The following is a 13,764-nucleotide window of genomic DNA, read 5'->3' as shown; positions in this document are numbered from 1 at the left end:
ATTCCAGGAATTGATGGCCATGGGGAAATGAGTTCATAATGTGAACAAACAGGTGTCTTGTCAACCTGTAATTCTGTTCAATATGCCTTTGACAGGTCATAAGAATGGAAGAGTTTTTTAGTCAGCCATGTTTGACTCTTGAGCTAAAACCTCTGGAGTAAAGTCAGTGGTTTGTTAATCCAAGAATTAATCCAGGAAAATTGAGCAATGGAAGCATACATAAGCAAGTGCTTGGTCTGCCTTATAAAGTGGTACCAAACATCAAATAAGTACAGAGGCACAGGAGTCAGTCCCATTATGGTTGATATCTACGCACCTTTAATCTCCCACCTTTATGTTTATCTAACAAAAATCTTTTGATCTGATTCTTCAAAATTTTAAATGCCCCAGCATTCCTTCAGTCAGGCTAAGTCCACAATTCCACTGGCCTTTTCTGGAAATTAAAGTATGTTGATTTCACTCCTACACAGCATAACTATAAATTTTAAGATTGTGCTGCCAATTTCTGGATTATCCATCAGACAGCAAGGCCAGAAACCTGTAGATGTCTGAGCAACATGGGCTGCAGTGGGATTTGTGGTAGAATCAGATAAGAGTCCAGCAAGACCCATCTCGACATCGAAGCATCTTTCATGCTTTTGCTGAATAATGAAGGAAGTCTCTCATGAAGGCAACGAGTTAAATGCCTTGTTAACGGCACAAGTCACCTCCTTAATATACAACTTCCCCTTTTACCAAATGCACCAAACAGCTAGATGGTGAGAATTCATGACATGCCAATCAGAAAGGGAACCTAGCAACTTCCGCTCACCACTTTCTCCAAAGGACATCCAAGTTGGATATTGGACACCAAGCTCTCAGGGCAAACTCCAAAAGGACTGGTCACACACATACTCCACACCCACCAAATATTGTGATCCAACATCTGCCTCCTCTGAGAGTCATCACCTACAGGATGATTCTACATTTCAGTGCGGCACCTTCGACTGCACTGGCAACAATCATTGTAATGCTGCAGCAAGGACACTGTGGATTCGCAGCTCATGAACTGGACCAGACTACATCCCTGGACTCTTTGTTTGCTCTCAAAACACTCTGAACCTACCTGAGATTTCACAGCATCCCTGCCTCACATTGACCTGTCATGACTTTGTGAGCTTTGCCCCCTCAGCCAGGGATACCTGGCTTATTTCCAGCAGCACCTCCAAGACCCTGCCTGCAAAGCAGGCACCATTTCCCCCTGTTTGCCATGTCTGAGACAAATGCCAGGTAAGATGTGGGGCATATGCGGACTGACAGTGTTTCTCTGGCTGCACAATAGAATTTTAAAGATGGCATGACTGCCAGAGTTGCTGTCAATTCCAGCCGATCCAAGCATTGGTGAGTTGTTCCCAGAATGGCGGGTGGTAAGAGGGAGTTAGAATTGGACACAAGGGACATCATGGGGTGGAGTGTATGGTAAAAGAGATGAGTTTGATAAAAGTAGGTGAGATAACTCGCCATGCCTCTTGGTGAACGTCCCTCCAAAATTTCAACTCACACTTGGCCAAAAAAACATTAAGACTCAGCTCATTAGGTTTTTTTTGGAATCGACCCTGTTAAATGCTTTAATTATCTTTAGCACATTAATTAGATGTGAACACAAGGGAGTACAAGCCAATTTTATGTAAACTTTTCTCATGATTTGACATTTTTTAGTATTGTATTGTCTCACATAGTTAATCTTCATTTATGTCTATATCCCCAGCATCTCAACTTTCCCAATGAGTGGTCAACATTTGTATTATAACTGGCCTGGTGGCGGGGTTGAAATAATGAAGATTAGAAAGGTAAAGCTGAGGTATAAACCAGCTTAGAATGGCTCTCTCAGTCATTAGAACGTGGGATTCTTAACCTCACAATGTTGGTTCAAGCTCCACAATATGTTTAAAGTACAGGGCCTTGTGTTGTATTGGTAATGTCCCTATCTCTGAGCCAGGAGGACTGAATTCCAGTCCAACCTGCCCTAGATACGTATCATAAATTGTCTGTGGAGGTTGATTAAAGTAGCAATAAACCAAATCAGAGGCTGAACGTTATCTCATTGTCACCCAATTTTAGAGTGGATGTCACTGATTATTGATAATGGCTTTAGGAAATTATAACCACTCCTAGGAAAGGATGTGTGGTGTGTGTGCGTGTGTGTGTCCGTCTGTCCGTGTGTGTGCATCCATGTGGATGTGGATGTGTGTGTCCCCATGTGGATGTGGGATGTGTGTGCGCGTTTGTCCTTGTGGGTGGGTGTGTGCATGTGTGGGTGAGTGTGTGTTTGAGTGTGTGTCCATGTGGATGGGTGGGTGGATGTGTGTGTCCCATGTCTGTGTGTGTGTGTGTGTGTGTGTGCGTCTGTGTCCCCATGTGGGTAGGCATTTGCATATGCAGTAGCTTACCTAGCTTTGTCCGCTTATCCTCATAAACTGCAGTCACTTCCTGCAACTCTTGGTATTTCCTTGCCAAATGTAGCTTTTTGTCGTCTAGCTGAGGCTGCAAGTTGAGATTGTCTTCAGCCATCTTCCGATTACTGGCTAGGATGATCTCACGCTCCAGCTGTAGAGTCTGTAACTGCAAACAGAAAAAAAACTATGTTAACCTGAGAGATTCACCCATCCCAGGCTTGGTGTAAAGGTGTCCAAGTGCATTCAGAGCAATGTGTGTGTTTTATGTATTTTGGGTTCTGCACACTTTTTGCATTGCATTAGCATTGAGGACCATCAGGGTGATGTATCTTGAGGAGAAATCTGTCTCCAGCTATAGGGGCATAAAACTACCTACCTTTGTGAACCTTTCGTAATGATGTTTCTAATTATACTAATGGAACATAAGAAATAGAATAGTGGTGATCATGTTATCAACCATATCTACTTCTACTGCTCTGTAATTTTCAAAATGGGAGCTGATACAAGGATTTTTATAGATTAGAGTATTGTTCTCCATTCTATTAAGAAAGAATGTAAGTACATATGAAGCAGTTCAGAGGAGTTTTGTTGAGATACTTGGCATAGGGATGAAGAAAGGTCCAATAGACCATGTCCCATTGGAATTTGAAGAATAGGGTGTGATATTGTTGAGTCAGGCAACATTCTGAGGGGGATGGATGGATGATGACTGTTAGTCCCCTCTCATGGGAAAATCTAAAACTAGGGACATCATTTAAAAATAAGATGTCTCCCAAGTAAGTCAAAGATGAGGAGAATGTTATTCACTCAAAGGACGTGAGTCTTTGAAACATTCTTCCCCAGAGATCAATGGAGACACATCCATAAATATGTTTAAGGCAGAGGTAGACAGATTATTCACTAACAAGTGAGTCAAAGGTTATCTGGGGTAAGCAGCAAAGAAATCAGCCATGATCTTATTGATTGGCAGAGCAGGCTTAAAGGCTGAATAGCCTATTCCCATTCTTAATTCACAAGCTCATAAGAAAGAGAGAATGAATGATTTTGGTTGGAAGACTTCTGAAAAATCAGTAAACTGACTAGGCTTCTGTTTCTGGTGCATTAGATTCATTCGTTTGTCATCTGGAGCTGTTGACTCTCACTGCAGTAGGTTCAACAGGCAAACCACAAGAAGGTCATTCTTTACTTTTGAACTTATGAAGTAAAACAGAGGGAAAGTGATCCAGGACCAGGTAGTGACCCCTGACTGGGCGGTGAACCTTGAATGGGCAGGGATCCTTGAACACCCAATAACCCTTGACAGAACAGTGACTGAAATAACTCCACAAAGGCCAGTAGCCCATCACTGAGTCACCCTTTGTTTACTCATGAACAGTCCTTAACTATAGTACTACCTCATTCAGTCAGGTGCCAGTATCTCTGAACACTCACCCTTTATATCTATCAGTCAGATTAGCAGCCCCAATCAGGGAACTCATATTCTATGAGGTCCAGCTGCCTGACCTTGTTACAATCACTACAGTGACCCTCAGCCAGACAGTGGACCCTTGACCAGCAGAGATTCCCAACTGGGTAGTTACCTCTGAACAGGGAAGTGACCCTCAACCTGTCAATGACCACTGACTGAGCTGTAGCTCTTGACCGGGTAGTGAGCCCCAACCACACAGTGGGCCTTCACAGAACAGTGACCCTCATCTGGGCAATGAGCCTCAACAGTGGAGTGACCTTTGACACAGAAGTGACTCCTGACTGGGCAGTTATCCTTCACCAGGCAGTGATCCTTGACTGAACAGTGAGTCCCAAGAGGATAGTGAGTTTCAACAGAACAGATTGTTAATTTTAATTTTTAATTATTGTTAATTTTCCCCTGCTATTCTTATCCTGGTGAGTGTGAGATGAAAAGGGTCGACAAAATGTGCCTTTCTTCAGCAAATCGTAAATTTGGCTCTTCCTGCCACTTTAATTTCAGTGGGACACGATAAAAATACATGCATCTGTGTTGCTAATCAGAACTCATTAGGTAAAAGGTTTTAGGGTCCCATGGAGAAAGTGAGGTCTGCAGATACTGGAGATCAAAGTTGAAACTTTATTGCTGGAACAGCACAGCAGGTCAGGCAGCATCCAGGGAACCGGTGCCGGGCTGGAGGGATTCGGCTGAGACAAGGTGGGGGGAGGGGGGATGAAGAAACTGGTGAGGTCCAAGTTCATCCCCTGTGGTTGGAGGGTTCCCAGTCGGAAGATAAGACGCTCCTCCTCCGACCGTCGCTTTGTTGTGGTTTGGCGGTGGATGAGTCCAATGACCTGCATATCCTCGGTGGAGTGGGAGGGGGAGTTGAGATGCTGTGCTACAGGTTGGTTGGGTTGGTTCGTCCGGGTGGCCCAGAGGTGCTGTCTGAATCGCTCCGCAAGTAGGCGGCCTGTCTCCCCAATATAGAGGAGGCCACACCGGCTGCAGCGGATGCAGTAGATGATGTGGGTGGAGGTGCAGGTGAATCTGTGGCGGATATGGAAGTTTCCTTTGGGGCCTTGGAGAGAAGTGTGGGGGGAGGTGTGGGCGCAAGTGTTGCACCTCCTGCGGTTGCAAGGGAAGGTGCCGGGAGTGGAGGTTGGGTCGGTGGGGGGTGTAGATCTGACAAGGGAGTGGCGGAGGGAGTGGTCTCTACGGAAAGCTGATAGGGGAGTGGAGGGAAATATATCCTTGGTGCTGGGGTCTGTTTGGAGGTGGCGGAAGTGACGGCGGATGATGCGCTGTACATGGAGATTGGTGGGGTGGTAGGTGAGGTCCAGTGGGGTTCTGTCCTGGTGGGGTTTGGAGGGGCGGGGCTCAAGGGCGGAGGAGCGGGAAGTGGAGGAGATGCGGTGGAGGGCATCGTCGATCACGTCGGGGGGGAAATTGCGGTCCTTGAAGAAGGAGGCCATCTGTGTTGTACGTATTTTGTACTGGTCCTCCTGGGAGCAGATGCGGCGGAGACGAAGGAATTGGGAGAATGGGATGGCGTTTTTACAGGGGGCAGGATGGGAGGAGGTGTAGTCCAGGTAGCTGTGGGAGTCGGTTGGTTTGTAGTAGATGTGCTGTGGGAGTCGGTTGGTTTGTAGTAGATGTGCTGTGGGAGTCGGTTGGTTTGTAGTAGATGTTTAGGGTCCCATGCTGACCCACTAACTGTTTGTGAGCTTAAAGACTTAACTAATTCTCCTGAGTGTGTCACAATCTCTAATTTTTCATGTTGTGATTGGTTCAAATAAACCAAAATAGCCAGAATATCCTGAAGAACACATGTCCAGAACTTTAATCAATTTGTTTTTTATTCTGGAAAATTAGAATCTGCGGAAAATAATTCCAGCAGCCCATTGTCACCTCTGCGTATGATTCATCACTAGCTATAGGTACAAGGAACAAGTCTCTCAGTAATAAATGTTACTGAGGTGAAAGCATTTAACAGGCAATGGCAAAGTCATGCATTAGAAGTGTGAAGTTTTATATTATCAGGAAGTGCATTTAATTATCACCTGCTATATTAGTAATGTCTAAATGTTTAAGTGTTGAATCATATTTTTAAATGTGTTAATTTTGCACCTTTCATTTCTAAGGAATATTTTATGAAGTGAAAATTCAACTAAGAATTACAGGTGCTGCATGTGAAATGAAGCAAATTTGTTTGCAATCCAGGGTTACTTTAGGTGTCAATTAGCTTTCAGTTGTCACAAATTCTCCATTTGTACTATTTTATGATAAGTTACAGAGTAGACTATCAAATGAGATGAGTGTATACTTATAGTGATTGGAGCGAGGTCAGCCAAGTGGACCTTACAATATGAGTTCCCTGATTGGGGCCACTAACCTGGTCCAATCAGGGAGCCCTGGCTGACAGATATAGACAGGAATGTCACAGGTTCTGTTCACTCTGAGAGCTGGCTCTGAGCTAGCTGGGTCAGTGTCATGTACTATGTACATATAAATAAAGATGACTTGGTGATGGGATACTGGCCTTCATGGAGTTATTTCAATATTACTGAGTAGGAACTTCCGTGCAAGCAATTAAGCGATTCTTGTGTTGAAAATAGTCGCAGTCAACTCCAGTACGCAGTTCTTAAACAATAAATTGGGCACATGAATCACGTCAGAGGTACTTGCTGGTCCTTCTACTTCTTTTAGTCAGTCCTCAAAGTAAGAATAATGCATACTATGGGGTTCTACCCAAGGCATAGATCCCCAAGGCTACTGAGCAGAGAGAATGGATGCTAGTAAATACAGAACCCGTCTACAAGCTGTATTGTCCTGGATGCTATCAAGCTTCTTGAGTGTTGTTGTTGAATCCAGCAAATGGGAAAGATCTCCATCAGACACATGATTAATGTCTTTAACCTCTTTACTAATCAAAAATCTATCTATCTCTCTTAAATACACTCAGTGATTGGCCTCCACAACCTTTTGTGACAATGAATTCCATAGATTCACCACCTCTGGCTGAAAAATTTCCTGCTCATCTCATTTGTAAAATGTCCTCCCTTCACTCCGAGGCTGTGCCCTTGGATCCTAGTCTTTCCGACTTGTGGAAACATCTTCTCCATGTCCACTCTAGCCAGGCTTCTCAGTATTCGGTAAGTTTCAATCAGATCGTCCCTCAGCCTTCTAAATTCCATCAAATACTCACCCAGAACACCCAGCCATTCCTCGTATGACAAGCTGGCACAACCTTCACTAGATACAGGGCCCAAAACTGACTGCATTAGTCCAAATATGGTCTGACTTATACAGTATCAGCAGTACCTTGCTGCTGTTGTATTCTAGCCTTTTCAAAATGAATGCTGACATTGCATTTACTTCGTAATTGCCAACTGAACCTGCATTTTAACCTTAAGGGAATCCTGAACTAGAAGTCCCTCGTCCCTTTGTGCTTCAAATTTATGAAGACTTTCCCCATTTAGGAAATAGTCTGCACCTCTATTCTTCTGACCAAGGTGCATAACCTCACGCTTTCCCACATCGTACTCAATCTGCCACTTCTTTGCCCAAGTCCTTCTGCAGCCTTCCCACTCCCCCAACACTACCTGTTCCACATGCAATGAAGGCCTTAGTTCCTTTGTCCAGTTTGTTAATATATATCATGAATAGTTGTGGGGTCTTAACACAGACCACTGCAGAACTCCATTAGTCACTTGCTCCCTTTATCCCTACTCTTTGCCTTCTGTCAGTCAGCCAATCCTCTATCATACTTTGCCCCTAACACCATGGGCTCTTATTTAACAGCCTCCTATCTGGCAACTTGTCAATGGCCTTTTTAAAATCCAAATAGATCACTTTCACTGTCTCTCCTTTGTCTAACTTGCTCATTACATCCTCAAAGAATTCTAAAAAATTTGTCAGGCATGACCTCCCTTGGACGAAGTTGTCTAACATACACTTCCAAGTTTTCCGCAATCTATTCCTGAATGATAGTGTCTAAAATCTGACCAATAATCAAGGTCAGACTAACCAACTTACAGTTTCCTGTTTTCTGCCTCCCTCGCTTCTTAGACAGGGGTGTCACATTAACCATTTTCAAATCCTCTGGGATCCTCCCTGACTCCAGTGTTTCCTGAAAGATCACTATCAATGCCTCCACAATGTCCTCTGCTACCGCCTTCAGAACTCTGGGGTGTCATCCATCTGGTCTGACTTATTTATTCACCTTCAGACCTTTCAGCTTTCTCAGCATCTTCGTCTTAATGATGGCCACTCCAATTGCCTTTGCTCCCTGACCCTATTGACCGTCTGGTACGTTGTTCGTGTCTTCCACTGTGAAAACTGATGCAAAGTACCTATTCAATTCATCCGTTTTTTCTTGATTCCCCATTACTACTTTTCCAGCCTCCTTTTCCAAGGGTCCAATGTCCACTCTTGCCTCTTGCTAACCTTTTAGGTATTTAAGAAAAGCTCTTGCAATGTTCTTTTATATTACCAGCTCTACCTTACCCTTATATTTCACCTTCGCCCCCCTTATTGCTTTTACCTTTTTCCTCTGCTGTTTTTTGAAGGATTCCCAATCCTGTGACTTCCCACTAATCTTTACCACATTATATGCTTTTTCTTTTGCTTTTCTGCTGTCCTTGACTTCCCTTGTCAGCCAAGATTTGGAGATGCCGGTGTTGGACTGGGGTGTACAAAGTTAAAAATCACACAACACCAGGTTATAGTTCAACAGGTTTAATTGGAAGCACACTAGCTTTCAGGTGATGAAGGAGCGTCGCTCCGAAAGCTAATGTGCTTCCAATTAAACCTGTTGGACTATAACCTGGTGTTGTGTGATTTTTAACCTTGTCAGCCAAGGTTGCCTCATCCTTTAGTATGATTCTTCTTCCTTGGCATGAATTTCTACTGTGCCTCCCAAATTACATCTGAAACTCCTGCCATTGTTGCTCCACCATCTTCCCTGCTAGACTTCCCTTCTAATCAATCCTGGCCAGCTCCTTTTTTGTGGCTCTATAGTTCCTTTTACTTAATTGTGATAATTTACAACTGATTTAAGCTTCTCCCTCTCAAACTGCAGGGTGAATTCTGTATAATATCGTCACTGCGCCGAGGGGTTCCTTCACCTTAAGTTCCCTAATCAAGTCTGTCTCATTACATATCACTAAATCCAGAATTGCGGGTTCAGTCGTGGGCTCTACCATAAGCTGCTCCAAACAAAATCTCACAGACATTTCACGAATTTCTTTTCTTGGTATCTGCTGACAACTTGAGTTTCCCAGTCCACCCACACATTCAAGTCCCCCATGATTATTGTAAGAGTATCTTTCACATGTGCATTTTTCATCTTCTGATTTATTTTCTGCCCCACATCCTGACTACTGCTAGAAGGCATTAGGGAACTGGAGCTGGATGAACTTCAGATTGTTCAGGAGGTGGAGTGGGTAATAGAGAAGAGTTACAGTGAGATAGTCTCACCTCAGGCACAGGGAAAATGTAGATGAGTTGCAGTCAGGGGATGGAAAGGGAACAGGCAAACAGTGCAGGGATCCCCCTGTGGCCATTCCCCTCAATAGTAAGTTTACCATTTTGGATACTGTTGGGAGGGGAATGACCTACAAGGAGAAAGCCACAATGGCAGGTCTCTGTCACTGAGCCTGGCTCTGTGGCTCAGAAGGGAAGAGGGGAGAATAGAAAAGCGCTAGTGGAGGAGACTCAACAATAAGAGGAATGGACACGAGATTCTGTGGTCGTGAACAGGACTCCGGAAGGTATGTTGGCTGCTAGGTGCCAGGGTCTGGGATGTGTCTGATCGAGTCTACAAGATTCTGAAGGGGGAGGGGGAGAAGCCAGGAGTCGTGGTGCACATTGGCACCAATGACATAGATAGGAAAAGGGATGAAGATCTAAAAAGTGATTTCAGGAAGTTAGGTTGGAAAAGCAGGATGAGCAGAGTGGTAATCTCAGGATTACTATTGGTGCCATGTGCTAGTGAGGTGGGGAACAGGCAGTGAGTACAACTAAACACGTGGCTACGGGGCTGGTGCAGGAGGGAGGGCTTCAGATATAGAGTCATAGAGTCATACAGATGTACAACATGGAAACAGACTCTTCAGTCCAACTCATCCATGCTGACCAGATATCTCAACCTAATCTAGTCCCACTTGCCAGCACCCGGCCCACATCCATTCAAACCCTTCCTATTCATATACCCGACCAGATGCCTTTTAAATGTTGCAATTGTACCAACTTCCACCACTTCCTCTGGCACTCATTCCATACCCACACCACCCTCTGCATGAAAAAGTTGTCCCTGACTTCTCTTTTATATCTTTTCCCTCTCACCCTAAACCTATGCTGTCTAGTTCTGGACTCCCCCACCCCAGAGAAAAAGACTTCATCTATTTATCCTATTCAATCCCTTTATGATTTTATAAACCTCCAAAAGGTCATCTCTCAGCCTCCAAAGCTCCAGGGAAAATAGCCCCGGCTTATTCATCCCCTCCCGATAGCTCAAATCCTCCAAAACTGGCAACATCCTTGTAAATCTTTTCTGAACCCCATCAAGTTTCATAACATCCTTCCAATAGGAAGGAGACCAGAATTGTACGCAATATTCCAAAAGTGGCACGAACCAATGTCCTGTACGGCCACAACATGACCTCCCAAATCCTGTAGTCAATGCGCTGACCAATAAAGGAAAGTGTACCAAATGCCTTCTTCACTATCCTATCTACCTGTGAGTCCACTTTCAATGAGCTATGAACCTGCATTCCAAGGTCTCTTTGTTCTTCAATATTCCCTAGTCAAATAAGGACCAATGATAAGAGCTATTTTGGTAAATGTGACAAGGACAGAAACTGATCGGAAGGATTCAAACACAGATTTCCAAGAAAGATGGGAAATAATTTGTGAGACAACAATATGTTCATGGGCTTTAGAGAAGAAAAGAATGTTAGAGAAACAATTTGCACTGTGGCCACAAAATAAGGTGAAGCAGTAGTTAAGGTTGAGTCAATGCTATCAACCCATAGAACCCAGTCAGATTATATAGATCATTGGGGTACCTTCTGGGGAAGGTGGGACCTGTAAATGAAGGACAGGTTGCACTTTAACTGGAGGGGCACCAATGTCTTAGGCAGGAGATTTGCTAGAGCATTTCAGGAGGGTTTAAACTAGTTTGGCAGGGATGGGAACCAGAGCTACAGATCAGAGCAGAGGGTAGTTGTTGAATAGGCAGAAATTGAATGCAGAGTGTCTGTCAAGAAGGATACATGGTTCTTAGGGCAAAGGGATGGGTTAAAGTTTGTCTGTTTCCATACAAGGAGGGTGTCGGGAATAAGAGTGATAAACTTAGAGCATGGATCAGTACTTGGAAACTACGAGGTTGTGGCCATTACAGAGACATGGATTTCACAGGGGCAGGAATGGTTGCTGGATGTTCCAAGGTTTAGATCTTTTAAAACGAACAGAGAAGTGAGGGGTAAACGAGGAGGTGGAGTATCTTTGTTAATTAGAGAGTGCTTCACAGTTGCAGAAAAGGAGGTTGTTGAGGAGGATATATCTACTGAGTCAGTATGTGTGAAAGTCAGTAACAAGAATGGAGTCGTCACTACAGACCCCCAATACCAGCAGAGAGATGGAAGAACAGATTGGACTGCAGATCTTGGAAAGGTGCTGATGTAACAGTGTTGTTGTTATGGGAGACTTCAACTTCCCCAATACTGATTAGAACCTCCTTAATGCAGATGGTCTGGATGGAGCTGATTTTGTCAGGTGGGTCCAGGAAGGATTCCTGACTCAATTTGTAGATAGGCTGAGTAGAGAAGAGGCCATATTGGATTTTGTGCTAGGCAAAGAGCCTGGCCAGGTGTCAGGTCTCTTGGTGGGAGGGTATTTCAGTGACAGTGATCACAACTGTCTCACCTACACCATAGCCATGGAGAGGGACAGGAACAGACAGTATGGGATTGTATTTAACTGGGGGAAGGGAAATTATACTGCTATTAGACAGGAGCTATGGAGTATAAATTGGGAACAATTGTTCTACAGGAAATGCACAACAGAAATGTGGAGTCTTGTCCTACTGATACAGGCAAGGAATGGTAACATGAAGGAGCCTTGAATGACAAGAAAAGAGGACTTTCTCATCAAGAGGAAGAAAGAAGCTTACTTAAGGTTGAGGAAGCAAAGAACTGATGCAGCTTTAGAGGGTTACAGGGTAGCTAGGAGAGAACTCAAAAAATGGACTGAGGAGACCTAGGAGGGAGCACAAAAAAGCCTTGATGGGAAGGATTAGGGGAAACCCCACAGGCATTCTACACTTATGTGAGAAATACGAGAATGATCAGAGAGAGGGTAGGGTCCATCAGGGACAGTGGAGGGAACTTGTGCCTGGAGTCTGAAGAGGTAAGGGAGGCTCTAAATGAGTTTTTGCTTCAATATTCACTAGACACACAGAATTTGTTTCCAGTGACAACACCGTGGACCAGGTTATTAGACTTGTATAGATTAATATTAAGGAAGTGGATGTGCTGGAAATTCTGGGAAGCAACAAGATAGATAAGTTCCCAGGGATGGACCAAATGTATCCAAGGTTACTATGGGAAGTGAGGAATGAGATTGCTTGATCCTCTATTCAAGAAAGGGAATAGGGAAATCCCTAGGTATTACAGAGCAGTCAGTCTTATGTCTGTGGTAAACAAAGTACTGGAAAGGATTGTGAGAAATAGGACTTATGACTATTTGGGAAAATGTAGTTTGATTAACGATAGTCAGCATGGCTTTGTGAGAGGCAGGTAATGCTTCACAAACCTTTGAGTTCTTTGAAATTGACGAGACAAGTTGATGAAAGTCGAGCAGTGGATGTGGTGTATATGGATTTCAGTAAAGCATTTAAAGCCATAGAGTCATAGAGATGTACAGCATGGAAAAGGACCCTTCAGTCCAACTTGTCCATGCTGACCAGATATCCCAATCCAATCTAATCCCACCTGTCAGCATCCGGCCCATATCCATCCAAACACTTCCTCTTCATATACCCATCCAGATGCCTTTTAAATATTGCAATTGCACTAACCTCTACCACTTCCTTTGGCAGCTCATTCCATTCATGTACCACCCTCTGGGTGAAATATTTGCCCTTTAGGTCTCTTTTATATCTTTCCCCTCTCACCCTAAACCTATGCCCTCTAGTTCCCACCCTAGGGAAAAAGCCTTTGTCTATTTGTCCCATCCATGCCCCTAGTGATTTTATAAACCTTCTATAAGGTTACTCCTCAGTCTCTGATGCTCCAGGGAAAACAGTCCTAGCCTAGTCAACCTCTCCCTATAGCTCAAATCCTCCAATCCTAGCAACATCCTTGTAAATCTTTTCTGAACCCTTTCAAGTTTCACAACATATTTCCGATAGGAAGGAGACTAGAATTGCATGCAATATTCCAACAGTGGCCTAACCAACAACATGACCTCCCAAATCCTGTCCTCAATTCCTGTCCTGACCAATAAAGGAAACATACCAAACATCTTCTTCACTATTCTTTCTACCTACTTTCTTTCGACTTTCAAGGAGCTACAAACCTGCACTCCAAGGTCTCTTTGTTCAACAACACTCCCCAGGACCTTACCATCAGGTGTATAAGTCCTGCTAAGATTTGCTTTCCCAAAATGCAGCACCTTGTATTTGTCTAAATTAAACTCCATCTGCCACTTCTCAGCCCATTGTCCCATCTGATCAAGATCCCATTGTAATCTGAGGTAACCATCTTTGCTATCCACTACACCTCCAATTTTGGTGTCATCTGCAAACTTACTAACTATAATTCTTATGTTCACATCCAAATCATTTACATAAATGCTGAAAAGTAGTGGACCCAGCACCGA

General features: G+C 43.9%; 1 protein-coding gene across 3 annotated transcripts in view; it reads right to left on the bottom strand.

The window, feature by feature from the left end:
• vps37d (VPS37D subunit of ESCRT-I) overlaps positions 1-13,764 on the bottom strand; it is a 60,239-nt gene that overhangs the window by 29,694 nt on the left and 16,781 nt on the right. For all 3 annotated transcript variants that reach the window (XM_043718697.1, XM_043718699.1, XM_043718698.1), the window contains exon 2: positions 2,430-2,601. In XM_043718697.1, the coding sequence (XP_043574632.1) occupies positions 2,430-2,601 (172 nt within the window). The remainder of the gene's footprint in view (positions 1-2,429; positions 2,602-13,764) is intronic.

The sequence above is a fragment of the Chiloscyllium plagiosum genome, chromosome 28 (genome assembly GCF_004010195.1).
Source record: "Chiloscyllium plagiosum isolate BGI_BamShark_2017 chromosome 28, ASM401019v2, whole genome shotgun sequence".
Classification (NCBI taxonomy): Eukaryota; Metazoa; Chordata; class Chondrichthyes; order Orectolobiformes; family Hemiscylliidae; genus Chiloscyllium; species Chiloscyllium plagiosum.
This window is presented reverse-complemented; position numbering and strand designations above follow the sequence as displayed.